We start from the raw sequence: 24875 nt of genomic DNA on the forward strand, positions 1-24875 counted from the left end.
GATTGGGAGAAGGTGCTGTGGTCAGATGAGACAAAAATTGAGCTCTTTGGCATGAACTCAACTCGCCGTGTTTGGAGGAAGAGAAATGCTGCCTATGACCCAAAGAACACCGTCCCCACTGTCAAGCATGGAGGTGGAAATGTTATGTTTTGGGGGTGTTTCTCTGCTAAGGGCACAGGACTACTTCACCGCATCAATGGGAGAATGGATGGGGCCATGTACCATACAATTCTGAGTGACAACCTCCTTCCCTCCGCCAGGGCCTTAAAAATGGGTCGTGGCTGGGTCTTCCAGCACGACAATGACCCAAACATACAGCCAAGGCAACAAAGGAGTGGCTCAGGAAGAAGCACATTAGGGTCATGGAGTGGCCTAGCCAGTCACCAGACCTTAATCCCATTGAAAACTTATGGAGGGAGCTGAAGCTGCGAGTTGCCAAGCGACAGCCCAGAACTCTTAATGATTTAGAGATGATCTGCAAAGAGGAGTGGACCAAAATTCCTCCTGACATGTGTGCAAACCTCATCATCAACTACAGAAGACGTCTGACCGCTGTGCTTGCCAACAAGGGTTTTGCCACCAAGTATTAGGTCTTGTTTGCCAGAGGGATTAAATACTTATTTCCCTCTGCAGAATGCAAATAAATTCATATACTTTCCACAATGTGATTTTCCGGATTTAATTTGTGATGTGCTATCTCTCACTGTTACCAATAACCTACCCTTCAATTATGGGCTGCTCATGTCTTTGTCAGTGGGCAAACTTACAAAATCAGCAAGGGATCAAATACTTATTTCCACCACTGTATATATATATATATATATATATATATATATATATATATATATATATATATATATATATATATAAGCAGCTTTCTAAAACTGCTGCTTCACTTTAAAGGACTCTGATCCCAACATCATCAGGGCAGTTTCCCTGTAGCAACATCCTCTCTCCCCCCCCCCCCCCCATGGTAGCAGACCACCCGATGGCAGTTCCCTTCACAGCACACACACACCCATATGTGAGCAAGTTTCCAACATGTAGTACCTTCCCCCAAAGCCTAAACCCACCCCAGGTTCAAAAACTTAAAAACATAAGTGTTGCCATACTGGGACAGACTGAAGGTACATCAAGCTCAGCATCCTGCTTCTAGCAGTGGACAATCCAGGTTACAATTACTTGGCAAGATTCCAAAACAGTACAATACATTTTATGTTGCTTATCCTAGAAATAAGCAGTGGATTTTCCTCACGTCCATCTTAATAACGACTTATGGACTTTTCTTTTAGGAAGTTATCCAAACCTTTTTTTAACCCCACTAACCTAACTGTTTTTACCACATTCTCTGGCAAAGAATTCCAGAGTTTAATTACATGTTGAGTAAAGAAATATTTTATCTGATTTGTTTAAAATTTACTACTTTGTAGCTTCATTATGTGTCCCCTAGTCCTAGTATTTTTCAAAAGAGTAAACAAGTGATTCATGTCTACCCATTCCACTCCACTCATTATTTTATAGACCTCTATCATATCTCCCCTTAGCCAACTTAGATTGTGAGTAGACTGCATGTTTGGTTGTATCACAGAAAGGCAGTATAACAAGGACATGGGCAGACTAGGTCCTTCCTCATGTCATTCACACCCTCCAGGGTGTCCACCCTGTTGCAGAGTTTAGTATCATCTGCAAAGAAACAAACCTTACCAGACAGCCCCTCCGCAATATCGCTCACAAAGATGTTAAAAAGAGCCGGCACTAGGACTGATCCCTGCGGTAGTCCACTGAAGACATCCTTTTCTTCAGAGCAAGCTCCATTTACCACTACCCTCTGTCTCCTACCAGTCAACCAATTTTTAACCCAATCCGTTACTCTAGGTCCCATACCAAAGGCACTCAATTTATTTATCAGTCGCCTGTACGGAACCGTGCCAAAGGCTTTAAGATTTATTACCACCTTTTTGAAGGAATTCACTCAAGGTGGTGTACAGTAAGAATAGATCAAACATGAGCAATAGGCAATTAGAGCAGTAAAAATATTTGAACAACAGTACAAAGTATGGCATGGTATACTACTTGCAATGACAACACAATATGTACTAGAACATTATAATTCGTAGTGAAGGGTAAGGCAAAGTTGTAACATATAGATGAGTAAGAAAGTAGGAAGAATTAGAAAGTAAGGTGATTGATTTGAAGAAAGTTGCACGTGAGGTTAGAGAGACGATTAAATATTATCTCAGCTAGGGTAGGAGTGGATAAACATGTCCCGCTGCAGTATTTCAATCCTTGTGTGTGTGAGTGGGACTAACAAGTTAGTTACTTCTTCCATTAAAGGCTTGGTTGACTCACTACATGAAAAGCCCCAACAAACAACAAGACAGCTGGCTAAGATCAAACACAGAAGAGAACAACAGTAAGCCAACGAGAAGAAAAAGTTTTTATTCACTATGCTTGCTCCAGGTGGTTAAAATCAAATGTATGGCATGGCCATTTTTGCAAGGGGCTGCTTCAGGAGTATATAAAGTACCAATTGGTTTTAAAATCCAACCTTGATCAACTGTTAAAATATTTATAGCTCCAGAAAGCTTTTCATCTACATAAATGCTCAAAAAACCACTTCCAAAACTTTTAAAACTACTCAGAGAGCCTTATACTGGCTCATAAATCACATTAGAAAATAGTCAAGCTAGAATAATGTGCCTTTAAAAGATGTTTTGAGGCACTGTGCACTACTTAAAGGCATCAGGTGGATGAAAAGTTTCAAAAATTCTGAAAACTCTGGTAGATGCCTACAAGCAATGTACAATGCTAAAATTGGAAATTCAGGGGTCCTTTTACAAAGCCGCAGTAACCCAACGCAGGCTTACCACTCGCTCTTCTGGGACTACCGCTGGCCCAACACGTCCACTGGTGGTAGTCCCACCCCGAGCACGTGCCATTTCCGGGGAAAAAAGAAATCCCCTGGAAATGGCTTGTGCAGAGATAACCTGGTGGTAATTAGGTGCACTGCCTAGTTACTACCAGGTTAGCATGAGAGCCCTTTTTGCCACCTCAGTGGGTGGTGGTAAGGGCTCTGTGCAGCATGGCCATACAGTAAGAGTTTTCTTACCACATGGCCATGTGTGTCTAGGGGCTGTTTTACCCACTGCGGTATAAAGAGCCGTGGCACAAGGGAAAAACTGCCCCTGCTGCTAGCGCAGGGCCCCTTTTCTTACAGCTTGGTAAAAGGACCCCTTAATTTTGGGCCCTGTGCAGGCTTCGACATTGAATTTCTGGGCTTCTTTTAAACCGGCTAGTGCTTGCCCAGTTAAGTCAATATTTACACTTAACTGACCTTGAGCTAGCACATAAAGATAGGCCAGCTATTTATATATGATCCTATTTATGCATTAAACTTGGCCGGTTGGCTTTGAATATTGTGAGCTAATCAGATTCTTCCCCAGTTAGGTACCACTGAAAATGACCAGATAGCCGCATACAAGTGAGTTAACTGGTCGGCAGCCACTCTCGGCCGGTTAACTCGCTTGGAATATTAGCCAGACTGTTTTATGAAGCTTGGATTTTTATATGACCTGGTGGTATTCATCTGCTCCCCAGGCAGCCATATTGCAAAATATAGCCATGATGCCAGGCGCATTTGTTTAAACCTGGGAGCTAAAAGAGGTGAATAAAGGCTGTTTCATTCATACGGTCTGGTCCTCTTCTGTTTTCCTTATAGGCACTTAAATGTGCCTCGGGGCAGACGTAAATGCCAGCATGTATCTTTCTCAGTACAGATGCGGATTCCCTATATGAAATAGAGTATTCATGGCTGTATTGTAGACTTTCCTTAGACACTTTTATCTCTCTGCCCTACCCAGTCCTCCTTCAAATCTGTATTTAGTTTGCTTTCCCATATGTGACTGGCCCCTATTCTGACCTGGCAGTTACAGAAGTGGAGCCAGGTTGACGGCACGGGGGGAGCGAGAGCAGTCTTCCGCCGGCACTGGCGCACATTTTCAATGCAACACATTGAGAAAAACATAGGCACCGGAGCTGGCAGAACTCCGTTTGGGGGAGCGGCTGCTCCCCTGTCACCCCCCCTGGCTATGCCACTGGGCAGTTACACATCTGGGCTTCTCTATACATTTAAATTGTGTCATCTACACACAGGGATGTTTCTAAATTAAGGGCCTTATTTTATTCTATTTCCTTCTTCCATCATATGTCTCAAACTCATGGAAACAGAAATAATCCATTTTAACATTCTTGCTCTTTCAAATTGCCAAATCAAACTTCAGAGGCTATTGGTTAACAAACAGTTGAGATCTAATGCATCAGCACTGGCAAATGCCTTTCTGGTCTTTAATGGTTACCTAATTATTGCTTTGTTCTTCTCTTTGCAGGCTTTCAGCCAAAGAGTTTCATATCTCTGAGGTTCTTGATGGAACCTTCTGATGTTGTCACCATGAGGGGAAGCAACGTGCTACTTAACTGCACAGCAGAATCAGATCAAGGAACTCCAGTCATCAAGTGGAGAAAAGATGGGGCATATTTAAATTTGGCTGTGGATGAGAGAAGACAACAGCTGTCAAACAGTTCCCTCTTATTACAAAATGTGGTCCACTCCAGACACCACCGACCTGATGAAGGACTCTACCAATGTGAAGCATCCTTGGAAGGCATTGGGGCAATTATCAGTCGGACAGCTAAAGTAATGGTAGCAGGTAAGACAGAGACTGAGTTAGAATAGGAAGAGTATGATATGAAAACTATGTTTCATATTAATTGAGTCGTCAACTTAATTCTTTAATAAAGATTCTTGTTGTCTTTCTGTAAATGACAGCATAATAATTGATTCATAACAAGCAATTTTGATGTTTAAATATTTTAAATCTACAATACATTATTTTTATCCCTTTAAAACAATGATTATAAAAAGTAATTCTCTAAGATTATTACTCACTGTAGGATATTTTCACCCTTACCCACAAGAGCATGTGATGAGAAGTGCAGAGTTTTTTCAGAAAAGATTTGGCAAGGACAGCAGACAGTGAGAGGAAAGGGAAGGGGGAACTCCACTGCCTAAATCTTTTTCCCCATGAGGGGGAAGGTTCATTTCATTCCAGGATCTGGAAAAATAGTGGCATATCTACCATGAATGTAAATACATCTTCCCCTTTCTGACACATCCCATATACTTTTGTCTGTCCCTAAACGTATATGAGGACAAACTACTTAACCTTCAGTCACGGTGTTGTCTATTTACCATTACAAGGGATGTTTCTGAATTTGGATTTCCTTTATTTAAGGCCAGTGTTCTTCAATGCAAGGCAGAGGGGATCAATGGTCACCCCTGGAGATCTCTAGGGTGGCACTCATCATCATTTTGACTTTTTTTCTGCTACTATCTGCCTTTCCACCCAAGCTAACGGAAGAAACATAAGAATAGCCATACTGGATCAGACCAATGGTCCGTCTAGCCCAGTATCCTGCTTCTAACAGTGGCCAATCCAAGTCACAAGTAACTGTCAGAAATCCAAACAGTATTCCATGCTACCAATCCCAGGGTAAGCAGTGGCTTCCCCATGTCTGTCTTATTAGCAGACTATGGACATTTCCTCCAGGAACTTGTCCAAACCTTTTTTAAACCCAGATATGCTAACTGCTGTTATTACAACCTCTGGCAAAAAGTTCCAGAGCTTAACTATTTGTTGAGTGAACAACTATTTCCTCCTATTTGTTTTAAAAGTATTTTCATGTAACTGCATTGAGTGCCTCCTAGTCTTTGTACTTTTTGAAAGAGTGAAAAACTGATTCACTTCTACTCATTCTACACCACTCAGGATTTTGTAGACCTCAGTTATATCTCCCTCTTCCATCTCTTTTCAAAGCTGAAAATCCCTAACCTCTTTAGCTTTACCTCATATGTGTTCCATCCCCTTTATTATTTTGGTCACTTTTCTTTGAACATTTATCTAACTCCACTATATATTTTTTGAGATACAGCAACCAGAACCGAATGCAATACTCAAGGTGAGGTCACACCATGGAGCGATACAGAGGTATCACCACCCCTTTCCTAATAATTCCTAGCATCCTGTTTACTTTTTTGGATGCTGCCACACACTGGACAGAAGATTTCAGCGCATTGTCTACAATGACACCTAGATCATATTCTTGGTTGCTAAGTCCCAAGGTGGACCCTAGCATCAGGTAACAATGATTTGGTTTATTCTTCCAATGTGCATCACTTTGCATTTGTCCACATTAAATTTACTCTGCCATTTGGATGTCCAGTCTTCCAATTTCCTAAGGTTTTCCTGCAATTTATCATAGCCTGTATGTGTTTTAACAACCTTGAATAGTTTTGTGTCATCTACAAATTTAATCAACTCACTCATCATTCCGATTTCCAGATCATTATATGTTAAAAAGCATTGGCCCCAATACAGATCCCTGCAGCACTCCACTATTCAACCTTCTCCACTGAGAAAAATGACCATTTAATCCTACTCTCTGTTTTTTGTCCAATAACCAATTCTTAATCCACAACAGAACATGGCCTCCTATCACATGAATCTCTTATGAATAACCTTGTCAAATGATTTCTGAAAATGTAGATACACTACATCAACCAGCTCACCTTTATCCACAAGTTTATTCATGCCTCCAAAGAAATGAAGCAAACTGGTGAGGCAAGACTTCCCTTGGCTGAAACCATACTGACTCTGTCCCATTAAACCATGTTTATTTATGTGTTCTATAATTTTATTCTTTATAATAGTTTTCACTATTTTATCTGGCACTGTTGTCAGGCTTACCAGTCTGTAATTTCCCAGATCACCCCTGGAACCCTTTTAAAAAATTGGAATCACATTGGCCTCCCTCCAATCTTCAGGTACTACAGACAACTTTAATGACAGATTACAGATTACTAACAGCAGATCAGCAATTTCTGTTTGAATTATTTCAGTCCCTCGGATGTATACCATCTGGTCCAGGTGATTTACTATTCTTTAATTTGTTGATTTGGCTCAGTTCATCTTCCAGGTTCACCAAGATTTCTTTCAGTTCCTCCGCATCATCACCCTTAAAAATCATTTCTGGTACAGGTTATCTCTTACATCTTCTGTAAAGACTGAAGCAAAGAATTCATTCAGTATCTCTGCTATGGTCTTGTCCTCCCTGAGCGCCCTTTTTGTTCCATCATTTAACAGTCCCACTGATTCCCTTGCAGTCTTTCTGCTTTGATGTACCTGAAAAAGTTGTTGCTATGAGTTTTTCTTCTGCGTGGAAAGGGGGAAGTGGATGGGGGAAATGACAGGGCATTTCTCAGTAGACATAAGAGAATGTATTTGGAAATGCCCACTTCCTTGAGGATATACATAATAAAAAGTTTGAAAGCAGGCTGGTGGGATGAATGTCATTAACACACATTGATCAGCAGTGCCAAGGCCTCCCATGGGAAAATATTTGGTGACTCTCCTTCAGCTTATTTGGATTCAAAGTGTCCCCAACTTAAAAATGAATGGAGACCACTTTCTTAGATAGTAATTCTGTCAGTACTGAAAATAGTGATAACAGCTGTACTATAATGAGTTTTTAAAGACTAAATTTCAGTCTATCAATCTCATTTCATGGATATAGTGCATGATTTATTGTCATTAATTTCCTGGTTCATCAAGTAAGTTTATCTAAATCAGCTTGTGTGCAGTCTACATTTCTATAATTCCAGCAGCATATCTAATGACTGAAATTACCCAAGTATTAATAGCTGTAGAATGGCATTTCAGAAAGGATGTTCAAATTGGAATTGAGACCTCCAGGTCAGGATGTCTCAAGTTCTGCTATAATTTTTTAACAGGATCTCCCAGCATAGAAGGAGAAATTAATGTTTATACACTGGTTAAGTGTGGCATGACCATACATATTAGAAAAATAAACATCTATCAACAGGTCAAAATAGACACATAGAGACTCATTTTCAAAGCAGAAAGACTTACAAAGTTACATAGGTTACTATACGGGGCTCAATTTTCAAAGAGAAAAACGTCCAAAAAGTATCAAAAACTAGCATTTGGATGGAAATCATCTGAAAACGTCCAAATCAGTATTTTCGAAACCTGTTTTGCAAATGTCTATCTATGCAATTCATCTGTAGTGCATCAAAATCACAAGGGGGCGTGTTGGGGGTGTTTTGAAGATGGAATTATGTGGGTTTAGGGTGTGGCTAACACTTGGACATTTTACAGCTATAATGGAATATAATGAAAATGTCCATGGTGAAAATCTAAACGTTGAAACCCTTTGCTCAGTGTGTGGCGGCAGCTAAGAGAGCAAATAGAATGTTAGATATTATTAGGAAAGGAATTGAAAACAAAAATGAGGATGCTATAATGCCTGTGTATTGCTCCATGGTGCAATTCTGGTCACCACATCTCAAAAAAGATAAAGTGGAATTGGAAAAGGTACAGAGAAGGGAAACGGAAATGATAAAGGGGATGGGATGACTTCCCTATGAGGAAAGGCTAAAGCGGGTAGGGCTCTTTAGCTTAGAGAAAAGATGGCTGAGGGCAGATATGGTAGAAGTCTATGAAATAATGATTGTATTGGGATGGGCAGACGTGAATCGCTTGTTTACTCTTTCCAATGAAGCTACAAAATAGTAAATTTAAAATGAATTGGAGAAAATATTTCTTCTCTCAACATGTAATTAAACTCTGGAATTCATTGCCATAGAATGTAGCAAAAACAGTTAGCTTAGTGGGGTTTAAAAAAGGTTTGAATAGCTTCCTCAAAGAAAAGTCCATCAGCCATTATTAAAATGGACTTGGAGGAAATCCACTGCTTATTTCTAGGATAAGAAGCATAAAATGTACTGTTTTAGGATCTTGCCAGGTACTTGTAACCTGGATAAACCTCTGTTGGATGCTGGCCTTGATGGACCTTCAGTCTGTTCCAGTATGGCAATATTATTATTATTATTATTAGCATTTGTATAGAGTACTTATGTACTTATGACCTGTTTTAGAACAAATAAAATACAGCAAGGTGTTCTAAATTACCACTGGAGGGGTTCAGGGATGACCCCTTATTCCCCCAGTGGTACTGACCCCCTCCCATCCACAAAAATATGAATAAAAATAATACATACCAGCCTCTATGACAACCTCAGATGTTATAGCCAGCTCTATTAGAGCAGCATGCAGGTCCCTGGAGTAGTTTAGTAGTCAGTGCAGTGCACTGTAGACAGATAGACCGAAGTCTATACCTCCCCAACCTGTTTCACTTGTGGTAAAAACTGTGAGCCCTCCAAAGCTCACCAGAAATCCACTGTACCCACATAGAGGTGTCCCTTTCCACCCATAAGGCTATTGCAGTGGTGTACAGTTAAGGGGAATGGGTTGGGGGTGGTGGTGGAGGGCTCGGCAGACAAGATAAGGGAGCAATGATGAGATATGTACCTGGGATCATTTATATGAACTCTACAGCAGTGCCCCCTACAGTACCCCATTGCTCTCCTGGAATGTCTGGCCTCTCCTACATCCCAATGGCTTGATATTTCTGTGTTTTTCACTTGTATGTTTTTTTTTCAATGGGACATTTAGCGTAAAAAGTCCGACTTTGACAAGCTATCAAAAATGCCCCTCTATGTAACTTTGTAAGTCTATCTGCTTTGAAAATGAGTGTCATAAACTTTTTTTTTATTGAGGAATAACAACATAAACATTTATGTGCCTGAATATAAATGTCAATCTAAGGTATTTTAAATATAATCATGTTTATTTTTCCTGAAGCTGTCACAGAGCTCATTTTCCATTGCCAGTCTGACTTTTTTTGGGTGGGATGAGGGCTTCAAGCACTAAAGTATTAAGTGGGGTGACCTCCCCTAGTCCCAATGGTGGAGCTCTGCCCAATAGGAACACTTTTCTGAAACCTAGACGTCCTAGGTAGCAGATATAAATCACAGTATCAATTGGTTAGGATATAGACCAGTGGTTCCTAAACCTAGTCTTAGAGGCACCCCAGGTCCACAGCCAGTCAGGACTGGGTTATCATGTTAACAAGCAGGTGAGAGACAGAACCCAATGCCTATCCCCCCCCCCCCCCTCATAGGCTGGGGAGGAGCTGATGCACAGATGCAGAAAGGTAGGGGGTGGTGGTGGCTTGAGCAAGCAAGCGAGTGAGGGGTGGCAGCGGCAGATGCATGTGTGCTGAGTGGGGGGAGGTGGCGGCTGCATCCTGAGTTGGGGAGGGCGGCAGCTGTGGGCCCGGCTCTGTCTCTAGGTGGCCCTGCCTCCAGGTTTAGGTTTGGGAACCGCTGATATAGACATTCATCCCCCTTCTAAAATGGGGAATAAATGTTCACTTTTTAGGCCTATTCAAAACATGCCCAGATCACACCCCCTTGTTATTTCCACATTCTTCACTCAGTTTTAGATGTGTATATCCCAGACTTGATACATCAAACATAGATATTCATACAAGATTCACATTTACCCCCCCAGATTCTATATATGGTGCTTTGAGTTGCACACACAAATTTGGATGCACATCTAATTTGTGTGCACAACAATTGATTATCAAGCCAATCAGTGCTGATAATTAGATAATAGCAAGCAATTATCATCTCTAATTGGCAAAAATTAGAATGTATGCATGCATGCATTTTTCTAGGCATTTTGTTATAAAGAAGAGTATGTAAATTCTGGTGCATGGCTCCGAAAAGGGGGTGTAGCTATGAGAGGGGCATGGGAGGTTCGGGACGTTCCAAAAATTTATGTGTGTTGTTATAGAATTAGCGGGATCCATGCCTAATTTACGCATGGGGATTTATTGATGTAATTGGCAATGCCTAAATACAGTTGCAGTTCCTGATGCTATGCATTGTTCTATAAACTGTGCCTAACTGTGGGACCCTTTTACAAAGGCAGAGCCGGTAGTGGGAGGTGGGACTGGAGGTTGGGAGGCAGGGATAGTGCTGGGCAGTCTTATACGGTCTGTGCCATGAAGAGCATAGGTACAAATCAAAGTAGGGTATACACAAAAAGTAGCACACATGAGTTGTCTTGTTGGGCAGACTGGATGGACCGTGCAGGTCTTTTTATGCCGTCATCTACTATGTTACTATGTAAAAGTGGCCTGCGGTAGTGTGGGCATGTGTTTTGGATGCTTGTTGGAACGTTTCTCCACCGCATCAGTAAAAAAATTTTCTTTTTTTAAATTTGGCTGGGAAATGGACATGTGACAAAATTAAAACCAGTGTACATCTATTTACAGCCTGAGCCCTTAATGCCACCCATTGACTTAGCGGTAAGGACTCATGCATACCTGCATGGTAACCGTCCAGCATATGCCAACTGCTGATTACCACCGGGAATGCTCCCGCAGTAGAAAATAGAAAATGAGGGGCCCTTTTACAAAGGTGCACCAAATAGTGGCCTGCGGTAGTGTGGGTATGTGTTTTTTTTGCTACATTTGTACCCTGCACTTTCCCACTCATGGCAGGCTCAATGCAGCAATAGAGGGTTAAGTGACTTGCCCAGAGTCACAAGGAGCTGCCTGTGCCTGAAGTGGGAACCAAACTCAGTTCTTCAGAACCAAAGTCCACCACCCTAACCACTAGGACAGTCCTCCACTTTTGGACACTTGTTGGAACTTTTCTCCACCACATCAGGAAAAACATTTTCTTTTTCTTAAATTTGGCTGGGAAATGGATGTATGACAAAATTAAAACCAGTGCGCGTCTATTTATGGCCTGAGCCCTTATCACCACCCACGTGGTAACCATCCAGCGTGCGCCAAATGTCAATTACTGCCAGGAATGCCCCCGCAGTAGAAAACTCAGAATTACCAGGTGCATGCATTAGACAATTTGACGCATGCTGCATGCATGTAGACCCTTACACGCCTTTGTAGAATGGCCTTTGTAAGCGTAATTTATGCAATAGCACTAAGTGCTACTTTTTGACACCAATATTTTAGGCACCATTTATAGAATCGAGTACTTAAGTACCAGTTTATGTATGTCTAAAATGCAAACAATACTTCTAAAATAAGCACTGTTACCATAATTATGAATAATTATTTAGGAACCCTTGGTGAAGGCTTGCCACTCTAATGGCCGGGTAAGACAAAAAAGAAAGGGCTGAAACTGTTAAAATCCTCCACAGAATTACAAATAAAATCATGGCTTTATTAAAGACTAATTCTGAGTGAGCTGTAAAACCAAAGAAGCAAAAGGAAACTGCTGGGCTGAAGACAATAACTGTTGCTTGAAATGGAATGTTAGCTGCTAACCAAAAGAGATACTCCAGCATATTAAAGATCATATCACTGGTAGGAAGAAGGAAGTAATATTGCCCTTGAAAAGGACACTGCTGAGACCCAGTCTATAGAAAAATCAAACCGTTCATGAACAATATTAAAGGACTCCATATATGTTCTCAAAAAATGTAAGGCTATAATAGAAAACTTGAAAATGTTAAATAAAAAGGTAATATTTTCAAAAGAAAAAAAAAAACAGCCACGAAGTTAAAGGGTTGTATTATAGAGCTGGAAGGAGAGTGACTTAGATGAAACTGGAAACACTTATTTACCGAGAAGATGGTGAATGCCTGGCTTGCCTGCTAGTAGAAGTGGAACCATGCAAAATTCAAGTGGAACTCTAGCAAACCTGGGGGAGATACAGTGCAAAGAATAGTAGTAAGGGAAACGAAAGCCGAGCTCAAATTGCATCTGATACAACCAGATAAACAAGATATTCTTTTGGCATGGAGTGGGTGGAGGAGTAGCCCAGTGGTCAGTGCAGCAGACTTTGATCCTGGGGAACTGGGTTCAATTCCTACTGCAGCTCCTTGTGACTGTGGGCAAGTCACCTAATTCTCCATTACCCCAGATACAAAAAAATACATACCTGTATATATGTAAACCACCTTGAATGTAGTTGCAAAATACCACAGAAAGGCAGCATATCAAGTCCCCTTTCTGTTGAGAGTACTATTTTTCGCTCTCTTACTATATGCAAATGAGACAAGTGAGGAAAGTATGCAGAGCTTGGCACTTAGAATTCTCTCCAATCCCTCTATACACTGGTGGCAAATCTATAACAGGGTGCCTAGAATTAGATTTACACCTATTCTATAAAGGAAAGAAGGTGTCCACTTTCCTTTATAGAATGTTAGCATCACTGGGAATAAACACACTTAACATTTAAGTGTAAGTATTACGCCAGCCATAGAGCTGGTGTAAGTAAGAATGCCTAAGATCAGCATATACCCAAGTAATTTAGTGTGTCCTGTAATTTGTGCATGTAAGTGGGAGTTCCACCAGTGTCCTGCTCATGCTCTGTATACACCTCTCCTGTGTATATAAGTACATAAGTATTGCCATACTGGGAAAGACAAAAGATCCATCAAGCCGAGCATCCGGTTTCCAACAATGGCCAATCCATGTCACAAGTACCTGGCAAGATCCCTCAAAAGAACAAAATATTCTATACTACTAATCCCAGAAATAGTGGAGTCTCCCCTAGTCCATTTGATAATGGTCTATGGACTTCTCTTTAGGAAGCTGTCCAAACCTTTTTAAACTCTGCTAAGCTAACCACCTTTACCACATTCTCCGGCAGCGAATTCCAGAGTTTAATTATCAACGCTTTGCATTTGACTTGACATTACTCATGCTGTTTCTTATTATTTTCAGTCTGTTCCTTCTTCCATTTTCTGAAGGAATTTCTTTTAGCTCTAACAGTTTCCTTCACCTCACTTTTTAACCTTGCCAGCTGTCGTTTGTTCTTCCATCCTCCTTTTTTAATACGCAGAATATATTTGGCCTGGGCTTCCAGGATGGTGTTTTTGAACAGCATCCATGCCTGATCTAAATTTTTGACCCTCGCAGCTGCTCCTGTAAGTTTTTTTTCACTGTTATTCTCATTTTATCATAGTCTCCTTTTTGTATTTGATTTCCTATCCTGCTTATAATCGAAAGAGAAAAACGCCTATATTTAGACCCAAATCGGGAGATGGGCGTTTTTCTGGCAATGGCGCCCAAATCGGTATAATCGAAAGCCGATTTTTGGCGTTTCCAACTGCACTCCATTGTGGAAACGAATAAAGTTGACGGGGGCATGTCGGAGGCGTGTCGGAGGCGGGACTGGGCGTGGTTAGCAGCCGAGGAGAGATGGGCATCTTTAGCTGATAATCGGGAAAAAAAAGGCGTTTTTACCGCGATTTTCGGTCACTTTTTTGGACCCTTTTTTTTATGAACAAGTCCCAAAAAAGTGCCCCAACTGACCAGATGACCACTGGAGGGAATCGAGGATGACCTCCCCGGACTCCCCCAGTGGTCACTAACTCCCTCCCACCCAAAAAAAAAAACACTTTAAAAACTTTTTTTCCCAGCCTGTATGCCAGCCTCAAATTCCGTACCCACCTCCATGACAGCAGAATATGTTCGATCCTCTCACAGCCTTTCCCTGGGTCAGATGTGGCTCTCGGGTGCACTACAGGGTCACATCAGCATTGTATTGTGGTGGGTGTAGGGTATTGGGCTCCATGATTTCATTAGCTTGTGTTACAGTCTCACGATGTTGGTAGTTGGTAGGCTCTTCTCCCATAGTGCTTTTCCCCCTGCCTACTGGGTCAGAGTGTGCCCTGTTGTGTTTCCGGTAGTCCATGAGGTAGTGACCATTTTTGTAAGCCAGTTTTAGATCCCTTCCATGTGTTAGCTACGTTAGAGAACTTAGTTCTTACCTTGAATGTGGCTCTGACCTGCTAATCTCACTACCAGGGAGACTCGTTGCCAGTGGTGGGGCAGAACCTCTGATCTGCAGTTAACTGTGAGTAAACACAGTTATTCCAATAAAGGACGTTTTCGGAGAGATTAGTCTTCAAGTGTCAACTGGTGTGCCAATGTTATACAGCAGTAACAAGTCCTAGAGGCCTGTGTGTATGCAGGTCCCTGGAGCACTTTTAGTGGGTACCGCAGTGCACTTCAGGCAGGCAGACCCAGGTCCATCCCCCCCACACCTGCAAGACTTGTGCTGGTAAATGGGAGGCCTCCAAAACCCACTGTACCCACATGTAGGTGCCCCCTTCACCCCCAAGAGCTACGGTAGTGTTGTACATTTGTGGGTAGTGGGTGTTGGGGGAGGGGGTTGGGAGCTCAGCACCCGTGGTAAGGGAGCTATGCATGTGGGAGCTTTTTCTGAAGTCCACCGCACTGATCTCTAGGGTGCCCAGTTGGTGTCCTGGCATGTCAGGGGGGCCAGTGTACTATGAATCCTGGCCCCTCCCACGACCAAATGGCTCAGATTAGGATGTTTTTGAGCTGGGCGTTTTTAGTTTCCATTATCGCTAAAACAAACGCCCAGCTCAAAAACGTCCATTTTTTCGAAAATACGGTTCGGCCCGCCCCTTCACGGACCCGTTCTCTGAGATAAACGCCCATGGAGATAGGCGTTTCCGTTCGATTATGCACCTCCACGTATACTTACTTCAAAACTAATATCAAATCCGATCATATTATGATAACTGTTATCAAGCGGCCACAGCACCATTACCTCCCGCACCAGATCATGCGCTCTACTACTACTAGAATTTTTCCTTCTCTCGTCGGCTCCTGTACCAGCTGCTCCATAAAGCTGTCCTTGATTTCATCAAGGAATTTTAACTCCTAGCATGCCCCGATGTTACATTTACCCAGTCAATATCGGGGTAATTGAAATCACCCATTATTATTTATTGTGTTGCCCAGTTTATTTGTGTCCCTAATTTCCCACCTGCATACACCTCTCCTGTGTATGCCCACTTGCAAATATGCGCCTTGTACGTTAAGGGCCAGATTCTATATAAGGCACCTAAAAAGTCTGCATTGTAAACATTTCCGTCGAAGCATATTCTATAAGTGGTGCCTAGATTTAGGCGTGGAATATAGAATTTGCGTAGTTGATATCTCAGTGCCTAAAACTATGTGCTCCCATTTACACCAGTGAAAACGTGGGGTAAATCCCTGTGTGTACATTTACACACAATAGGGCCATATTCTATAACTATGTGTGTAAATTTTGGAACGCCCATGAAACACCCATTTCCCTGCCTATAGCCACGCCCCTTTAAAACTGCACGCATTAGAATTTAGGTGCAGTTTATTGCAAAATACACTTAGCGAATTGTGCATGTAAATTTTAATTATTGCAAATTAGTACTCAGTATTGCTTATTAAGTGCTGTTATCAACACTGATTAGCTTGTTAAGCTAATTAAGTTGTGTGTGTTGTTATAGAATTCACCTGGATTTCCACGTGGATCTTTTGGCCCATTATATAGAATCCTGCAGTAAGTGGGTATTTGCAGAACAGGGTTTAGGTGTCATGCTTGCTTATACACACGTAAATGTATACATAGATGCATATATGCTAGTATTATAAACATACTAGTAAAAAAGGCCCGTTTCTGACACAAATGAAACGGGCGCTAGCAAGGTTTTCCTCGGAGTGTGTATGTTTGGGAGAGTGTATGTGAGAGTGACTGTGTGTGTGAGAGAGAGAGTGAAAGTGTGAGTGTGTGTGTGTGAGAGAGTGAGTCTGGGTGTGAGTGTGTCAGAGTGTGTGTGTGAGAATGAGAGTGTGTGCAAGTGCGTATGTGAGACACAGTGTGAGAGAGAGTGTGTGTGTGTGCGAGAGAGTGTGTGTGAGACACAGATTCTCTGTGAGAGTGAGTGTATGAGACCAAGCTAGTGTGTGAGTGACTGTGTGACACATAGAGAGTGAATGTGATACAGTGTGAGACAGAGTGTGTGAGAGTGAGAGTCAGAAAGACATTGTATGTGAGAGAGAGAGAGTGTGTGTGTGACAGAGATACCTCTCTTCCTCTCTCTTTCTCTCTCTGGTGTCAGCCCCCCCTCTCTCTCTGTTGTCTGAGATTCCCGCCACTGCACCCAAGCAATTGGTGTGCTGGAGGAGGGGGAGAGAGGGAGAGTGTGTGTGTTGGGGGTGGAGTGGGGGGATGTGTTGGGGGGTTCAGCTTGGAAGAAGAGGGGTGCGGGGGATGAGTGAGTGAGTGTGTGTGGAGGGGGGCGTTTTATCAAGCATTTCCACATGACAGTGTGTGGGTGGGGGGGGGGTTCAGGAAGCGCTGCCAGATGAGAGACTGAGTGAGTGTGTGTGTGTGTGTGTGGTGGGGGGGGGGGGTTGCCAGATGAGTGAGTGAGTGAGTGTGTGTGTGGGGGGCAGGGATTTCAGGAAGCGCTGCCAGATGAGATAGTGTGTGTGTGTTGGGGGGGGGGGGACGTTGAGGAACTGTGGCCAAATGAGAGTGAGTATGGGGGGGGGAGTTCAGTAACCACTGCCAGATGAGTGAGTGTGGGGGGGCAGGGGTTTCAGGAAGCGCTGGCAGATGTGAGAGTGTGTGTGTGTATGTTGGGGGGGGCCTTGAGGAAGTGTGGCCAAATGAGAGTGTGTGCGTGTGGGGGGGTTCAGGAAGCGCTGCTTTGAAGATGAAGATGAAGAAGAAGAAGGAAGGAAGCGCCTCCTGAGCGCGATGGCCCCCCCCCCCGCCGCCATCCCACCCACCGTCGCCATCGCACCCACCATCGCATAGTTTTGCTGGCGGGTGACCCAAAATCCCGCCAGCAGAAGTGCTATGTTGTCTGCTGAGTCTCACTCCAGAGATCTTCGGCGTTGCTAGCCTGTGTAGGGCGGGGTTCTGTGCGTCTGACGTCCTGCACGTGCAGGACGTCAGACGCACAGAAGCCCTATCTGCACAGGCTAGCAGCAATGCCGAAGATCGCTGGAGTGAGACTCAGCAGACAACACAGCGCTTCTGCTGGCGGGGTTTTGGGTCCCCCGCCGGCAAAGCAACGCAACGGTGGGTGGCTTGGGGGGGGGGGTGTTTTGGGGGGGTGTTGCGGGGAGGTGTTGCACCTCCTGCATTCTGTGGGCGGGGCTTGTTTTAAACTGCAGCTTTGGGGGTGGGGTGGTGTGGGGGGGTTGGACTTGCAGCATACTGTGGGCGGGGCTTCTACGCCGGAGCTTTGTTCAACCAACGGCTTTGGGGGGGGGGGAGAGGGGTTGGACGTCGAACACTAGTGTCCGGAGTCATTTGGACTCCGGAGCTTTGGAGGTGGTTTCCCTCCAGATTTTCTCCGCGGGAGGGTCGGGAGGTTGGTAGGCTGCGTTTCCTAGGCAGGGGGAAGAGTAGGGAAACACGCTTGGTTGCGATCCCTTTCTTTAGTTTACTGTGTTCTGAACACAACGTTTTGACGTTTGACGTGTGGGCGGGGCACGGGTCAGTGGAGTGGCTTCACCACCATGAATCTATGAACCCTTCAGGGAGTGATTGAGTGACTTCAGAATGTTGTCTTCAGAACATTCAAGGTGAGTTTTATTATAGTAGATATATATTTAACACATGCATCCCTTTCATACTGTTCCCAATCCAGGACAGTGCCCCCCACCCCAGAATGGCCCCACAGCCCTCAACTATCCCACTGAAGAAAGGGGAAAAGAAACGCAAATCTTCCTGGAAAGAAGAACATACAAGAAATTAACATGTTAAAAGCTGACATGTTATTCTCTATTTAAAATATTTTTTGTACCTTTATATCTGATCATTTTATTGTTTTCAGTAGGTTTGTTCTTGGTCTCTCTTTACCACCTGCTCTGGTAATTTTCCTCTTAAGTCTTTATCTGAGAGTTCATTCTCATTTTCTCTTCCTTTCCTTTCTTCTCTGCCTCCCTTAAATCTATCTCTGACATAGGCCTTCATTTTTTTTTCATTTCCCTCATGTTCTTTTTATCAACCCGTAGCTAGATTTTACTCCTCCTTCACCCCACAGTCCTCAATCTCCTTTTTTAAAAACCTTTCACCTGCTTATCACCTTTCCATTTCCTATGCTTACCTCCCTTGAACTCACATTCCCACTTGCTACTTTCATGTCATTTGCCAGCCTTCTGTTCCCTCAACTTTCTCCCTCGTTCTAGTGCCACATTCAACTCTCTGTACTTATCCCCTCCCCAGCCTTATCTACCTCTGTCACTCATCCCTTTCTAACTCCAATCCGTTTCTTATGTCTTGCAACCTTATCCAGGCTTTCCCCTTTACCTCCTTCATTTCCATCCTCTCACTTTTTCCCTTTGTCTCTCATCCTCTTCATAGTCCTCTGCCTCTTTTTCTCTAATCCCCAGTATCCATCCCCCACCTCATATCTTCTCTTCCCATTCCATAGCCTCCACTCACCTACCACCTCCTCCAATAATCATCCAAGTGGAGGAGTGGCCTAGTAGTTAGGGTGGTGGACTTTGGTCCTGAAGATCTGAGTTCAATTCCCATTTCAGGCACAGACAGCTCTTTGTGACTCTGGGCAAGTCACTTAACCCTCCATTGCCCCAGTTACAAGTAAGTACCTGTATACAATATGTAAGCCACATTGAGCCTGCCATGAGTGGGAAAGTGCAGGGTACAAATGTAATAAAAATTAATACTACTTCTTATTCTCAAACATCCATCCCTCTGCTGTTCTATTTCTACCTTCACCTACATGTGTCCTTGCTTTTCCCCTATAGCATCTATTCTTCTCTTCCTTCTCATTTCTTTACCTTTAGCACCTTCTCACATTCCCAGCCTCAGCCACAGCCACTTGACAGTCTAAGCCAGTACAGAGGAATTGAAAAATGGTGAATGAATACTCAAGGCACATAAAAGATTGCTCTCAGCTTCAAGTGGTTGATGTGAAGAAAATGGCCTCTGGGTCAGAAAATGCCCATATATGGAAGCCTTACCCCTAGTGGTAACATTGCGGTATTACCACTAGAGATCTTACAGCCATTTTCTGACCATGTGGCAATGAGACAGGAGTGAGTGGGCATTGCTTCTAACCCACTACATCAGGGACTCCTGGTAAGGCTGGGGACTGGGTTGTGTGTGTGTGTGGGGGGGGGGGGGGGGAGTGCCAGGAGAGGCTTTGGGGGGTTTTGGATCTTAGGGGAGTGCCAGGAGAGGCTGTCATGTGTTAAATTCATGTTCACATGTGTGGGCCTCCTTAATGGGGGTGTTTTGGGGAATGGCTAGGTGATGTTGGGAGGGGGGTTCTTATACTGAGATAAAGAGAGTATTGGGAAGCTTTATGATTTAAGTGAACTGCATTGGTCGGTGTTTCTCACTGAAATGAACCTTGGCTATTGTTATTCAGCCTATACTGAATCTTCCTCACTCTCTTTTTAAAAACCTTCTTGAAAAATTCGTGTTGGTTTTGAGATTTATCCCATGCCCCAGAGTGCCCCCCAACTTAAAGTTAGTGGGATTAATTCATTTTTTTGTATCTTGTTATATTTATCTTTCCCTTGGGGTTCAATTATTCTTTAGTGATTCTTAAATTCAGCATTTTAGGTCAAAAGTCAAATAGGCATTAAAAAAAAATACTGTAGATTTTTCCCCCTCCTTCTGAAGCTGCAGGGTAATAAATCTTCAGGCAAAGATCTGTAGTTCCAGATCTGTGCAAGTAAAGTGACTTGTATTTCTACTTTTCTGCTTTCCTCTACCATAAGATTGAAATCTGGATCAATGATTATTATCAATGGAAAATCCCTTGAAGATGCTGAATAATTATTCCTACAGGACAATTATCTTTACCCAGAAACTTGGTGACTGGGACCTCAAATAGTTTCACATTCACAGATATACTTTATGATGTGTTTTATTTTTGCTTAAGGAAATCAAGTTCATTCCATTTAGCATAGTGAGGTACTTTTGTGCAATGGGAACAGCAAAATTGGGATGTTTAAAAATCTAAAGGAAAGATAGAAGAGAGAAATGCCTATTTATGATAAAGTAATTCCTTGTGTCAATGATTATTTGGTAAGTACAAGGCTAACCAGAAAGGGAAAAGTATATTTCCACAGCAGTCAAGCAGACAAACACAGAGTGAAAGGTTTCAAAAAGTTCCAAAAACAACAGAAGTCCAATATCTTCAAAACATAAAAGGTTTTATTCTCCAATAAAATCATGTGAGTTGTGTGAACAATTCGGACCCAGCACAGGCCATGTTTCGTCAATAAGCCTTCTTTGGAGGTCTCAACTAAATGTGAACACAAATCGTGGCAAGGAGAATAACCTTAATATCAGGGATTGCGCAGAACTTTTGACAGCAGCACAGAGACAGTTTCTTTGACTCACACGCCCGTGTTGGGTCCGAACTGTTCATGCAACAGACATTATTTTACTGGAGACTAAAACCTTTTATGCTTTGAAGATATTGGATTTCTTGTGTTCTTGGAACTTTCTGAAACCTTCCACTCTGTATTTGTCTGTAAGTACAAGGCTGCCGTCTTCATTTTCCATCAGATATGCTTGAAATATATTCTATCCTAGCTTCAAACAGATAGGCACATTTGAAATTCCGGTATAATGTACTTTAGGAGAGATCAGTGAGATCTTGCACTGTAAGTCTGACTTCCACATGCTTTATATTTGTGACAAAAAAATCTGTCTGAAAGACCTAGGGGAGGGACACAACACGCTTCTGTTTACTGCCGTATCAACTAAAATCTGGCCCTCTTTGATCATTTATACAAGGCTCAGAGACATCCTGGATAAACAGAAAGCTTCTAGACAACCTTTTCATGCATTTATCAAAAACAAATCCTGATGGCAAACATTCACCAAGTCTGCTGATGTGTGGGTGATATGCTTTCATGTTTTCAACTAAGAACACCTACTTTGGGTGCTCTCTGTTTCTATGGCAAACTTGGGGGGGGGGGGGGAATCATTCTTGCTAGATATTAAAGTAACTAATTCTTCAATATTCTGTGGAGGGATTGGGAAAGATTCACTCACTGGGTAAGAAGTTAATCTTAGATGCTGTGGTCTGGATGCTCTACAGCAGTTCATAACTTTTTAAATATTTGCTGAGCCGAGTGGCAATACAGAGCTTCTCGGTACCATGTCTGATGGGAATATGAATACAAGAGTCACTGGTATATAGGAAGATATACTCTTCATGTAGTATAACCTACCTACTAGCCATTTCAGTGGAGGAGTAGCCTAGTTGTTAGTGCAGTTGCCCAAGAAGTGCAGCTCCTTGCGACTCAGGGCAAATCACTTAACCCTCCATTTCTCCAGGTACAAGGTATAAGTACCAGTATATAATATGTAAGCTGTTTTGATTATAATCACAGAAAGGCAATATGTCAAATCCCATTCCCTTTCATCTGATTTTTAAAGTGTTACAGTAAACCAGTCACTATGGAAAACTGTCATAACAATTAATTTAGCTGTGCTGTTGGATAGTAGCTGTTAAGCACACAAAATCCACATGTTTGCTGCAAGTATTGAGAAGAAGAGTGAAAATTAAAAATGAATTAAAAACGAAAGTTTGAAAATATTATTGAGAGGTTTTTGCTGATGATTGGTCTGAGTCAGTAGGCAGCTGTGGTATTCATGTCAGAGTGACTGAGTAGAATGGACAACACCTAGTTTCCACAGCAAGAACCTATGACTGCTGAGGCTTTTCCCCTCCCGTTTGGAAGAAAAAAAAACTATAAATATAAAAATATGAGTAAAAATGGTATACTGAGATATTGTAATGAGAAGAATTGAACAGTGTATCTGAGAAAATTTTTATAGGTTAAAATTGGTGTCCGCAAGGTTTTTTTGTCATAAATGTTAGCCATTGACCTGTTGTAAGTGCATGCACCTAAATGTAGATTAATTTATTTCAATGGTAATTACATGCTGCATAACATACAGTACTTTGTAAGTTAAGTGTGTAAATGTTGGGCCCACCTATGCCCCACCATTCTCCTTCCCAGTTAACATGCTTGTATTTACACAACAAGGACGAGGTTCTATACATAAGTATTGCCATACTGGGATAGACCAAAGGCCCATCAAGCCCAGTATCCTGTTTCCAACAGTGGCCAATTCAGGTCACAAATACCTGGCAAGATCCCAGAAAAGCTAAATACATTTTATGATGCTTATCCCAGAAATAAGCAGTGGATTTTCCCAAGTCAATTTAATAATGGTCTATGGACTTTTCCTTTAGGAAGCCATCCAGACCCTTTTTAAACCCTGCTAAGTTAAACACCTTTGCCACATTCTCTGGCAACAAATTCCAGAATTTAATTACATGTTGAGTGAAGAAAAATGTTCTCCAATTTGTATTAAATTTACTACTTTGTAGCTTCATCACATGCCGCCTGCCCCTAGTCCTAGTATTTTTGGAAAAAGTAAACAAACGATTCACGTCTACCCATTCCACTCCACTCATTATTTTATAGACCTCTATCATATCTCCCCTCAGCCATCTCTTCTCCAAGCTGAAGAGCCCTAGATGCTTCAGCCTTTCCTCATAGGGAAGTCATAGCATCCCCTTTATCATTTTTGTTGCCCTTCTCTGTACCTTTTCTGAAATGTGGTGACCAGAATTGAACACAATATTTGAGGTGCAGTCGCATCATGGACCGATACAAATGCATTAGAACGTCCTCACTTTTATTTTCCATTCCTTTCCTAATAATATCTAACATTCTATTTGCTTTCTTAGCCGCAGTAGCACACTGAGCAGAGGATTTCAACGTATCATCAACAACGATGCCGAGATCCATTTCTTGGTCGGTGACTCCTAATGTGGAACCTTGCATTACGTAGCTATAGTTTGGGTTCCTCTTTCCCACATGCATCACTTTGCACTTGCTCACATTAAACGTCATCTGCCATTTAGACGCCCAGTCTCCCAGTCTCGTAAGGTCCTCCTGTAATTTTTCACAATCTTCTCGCGATTTAACAACTTGAAATAACTTTGTGTCGTCAGCAAATTTAATTATCTCACTAATTATTCCCATCTATAAATCATTTATAAATATGATAAAAAGCAGCGGTCCCAGCACAGACCCCTGAGGAAATCCACTATCTACCCTTCTCCATTGAGAATACTGACCATTTAACCCTACTCTCTGTTTTCTATCCTTTAATCAGTTTTTAATCCACAATAGGACACTACCTCCTATCCCATGACTATCCAGTTTCCTCTGCAGTCTTTCTTGAGGTACTTTGTCAAACACCTTTTGAAAATCCAGATACACAATATCAACCGGCTCACCTTTATCCACATGTTTGTTCACCCCTTAAAGAAATGTAATAGATTGGTGAGGCAAGATTTCCCTTCACTAAATCCATGCTGGCTTTGTCTCATTAATCCATGCTTTTGAATATGCTCTGTATTTTTGTTCCTTATAATAGTCTCTACCATTTTGCCCGACACCGACGTCAGGCATTCCTGAGGCCTGAGAGAGAAGGGGTTGTAGAGATTGAGGGGTCCTTTTACAAAGGCACGCCAAAAAGTGGCCTGCTGTAGTGTTTTGGATACATGCTGGTCAATTTTTCAGCGCACTTGGAGAAAAGGCTTTTTTTGTGGCTGAAAATGGACGTGCGGCAAAATTAAAACCAGCGTGCATCCATTTTTGGCCTGAGACCTTACCACCACCCATTGACTTAGCGGTAAGGTCTCACGAGCTAATCGGGCGGTAAGTGGCTATTGCGCGTAAACTGATGATTACCGCTGAGTAAGCTCCACACAGTAGAAAATAGAAATATTTTCTACCTCAATTACCACCCAGGGGGGGAGGGGGCAGTAGTTCCAATTTGGCACATGTTGGATGCTTATAGGTGCCTATTCACCTTAGTAAAAGGGCCCCTGAGCTGTTGGTTTGAAAGAAAACAGTGGGTAGAGGTTTCCCTTATAAAATACTTGCAGTTCAGTAAGCACAGCCCCCCAGGTTCTATAAAGATCACTGAAATTTGCGTGCCCAAAATTGCACCCAACTCAGGACCCCTTTTACCAAGCTGGAGCAAAAGGGGGCCAGCGCTGGCATTGGCGCATGTTTTACATGCGTGC

General features: G+C 42.5%; 1 protein-coding gene across 1 annotated transcript in view; it reads left to right on the forward strand.

Moving 5' to 3' along the window:
* Positions 1-2352: 2352 nt before the first annotated feature.
* The window catches only part of DCC (DCC netrin 1 receptor), a 1295383-nt gene continuing 1272860 nt past the window's right edge, over positions 2353-24875 (forward strand). Inside the window, exons 1-2 of the mRNA XM_030191909.1 lie at positions 2353-2413; positions 4386-4706. Of these exons, the coding sequence (XP_030047769.1) occupies positions 2353-2413; positions 4386-4706 (382 nt within the window). The remainder of the gene's footprint in view (positions 2414-4385; positions 4707-24875) is intronic.

This window comes from Microcaecilia unicolor, chromosome 2, assembly GCF_901765095.1.
Source record: "Microcaecilia unicolor chromosome 2, aMicUni1.1, whole genome shotgun sequence".
In the NCBI taxonomy this organism is placed as follows: domain Eukaryota; kingdom Metazoa; phylum Chordata; class Amphibia; order Gymnophiona; family Siphonopidae; genus Microcaecilia; species Microcaecilia unicolor.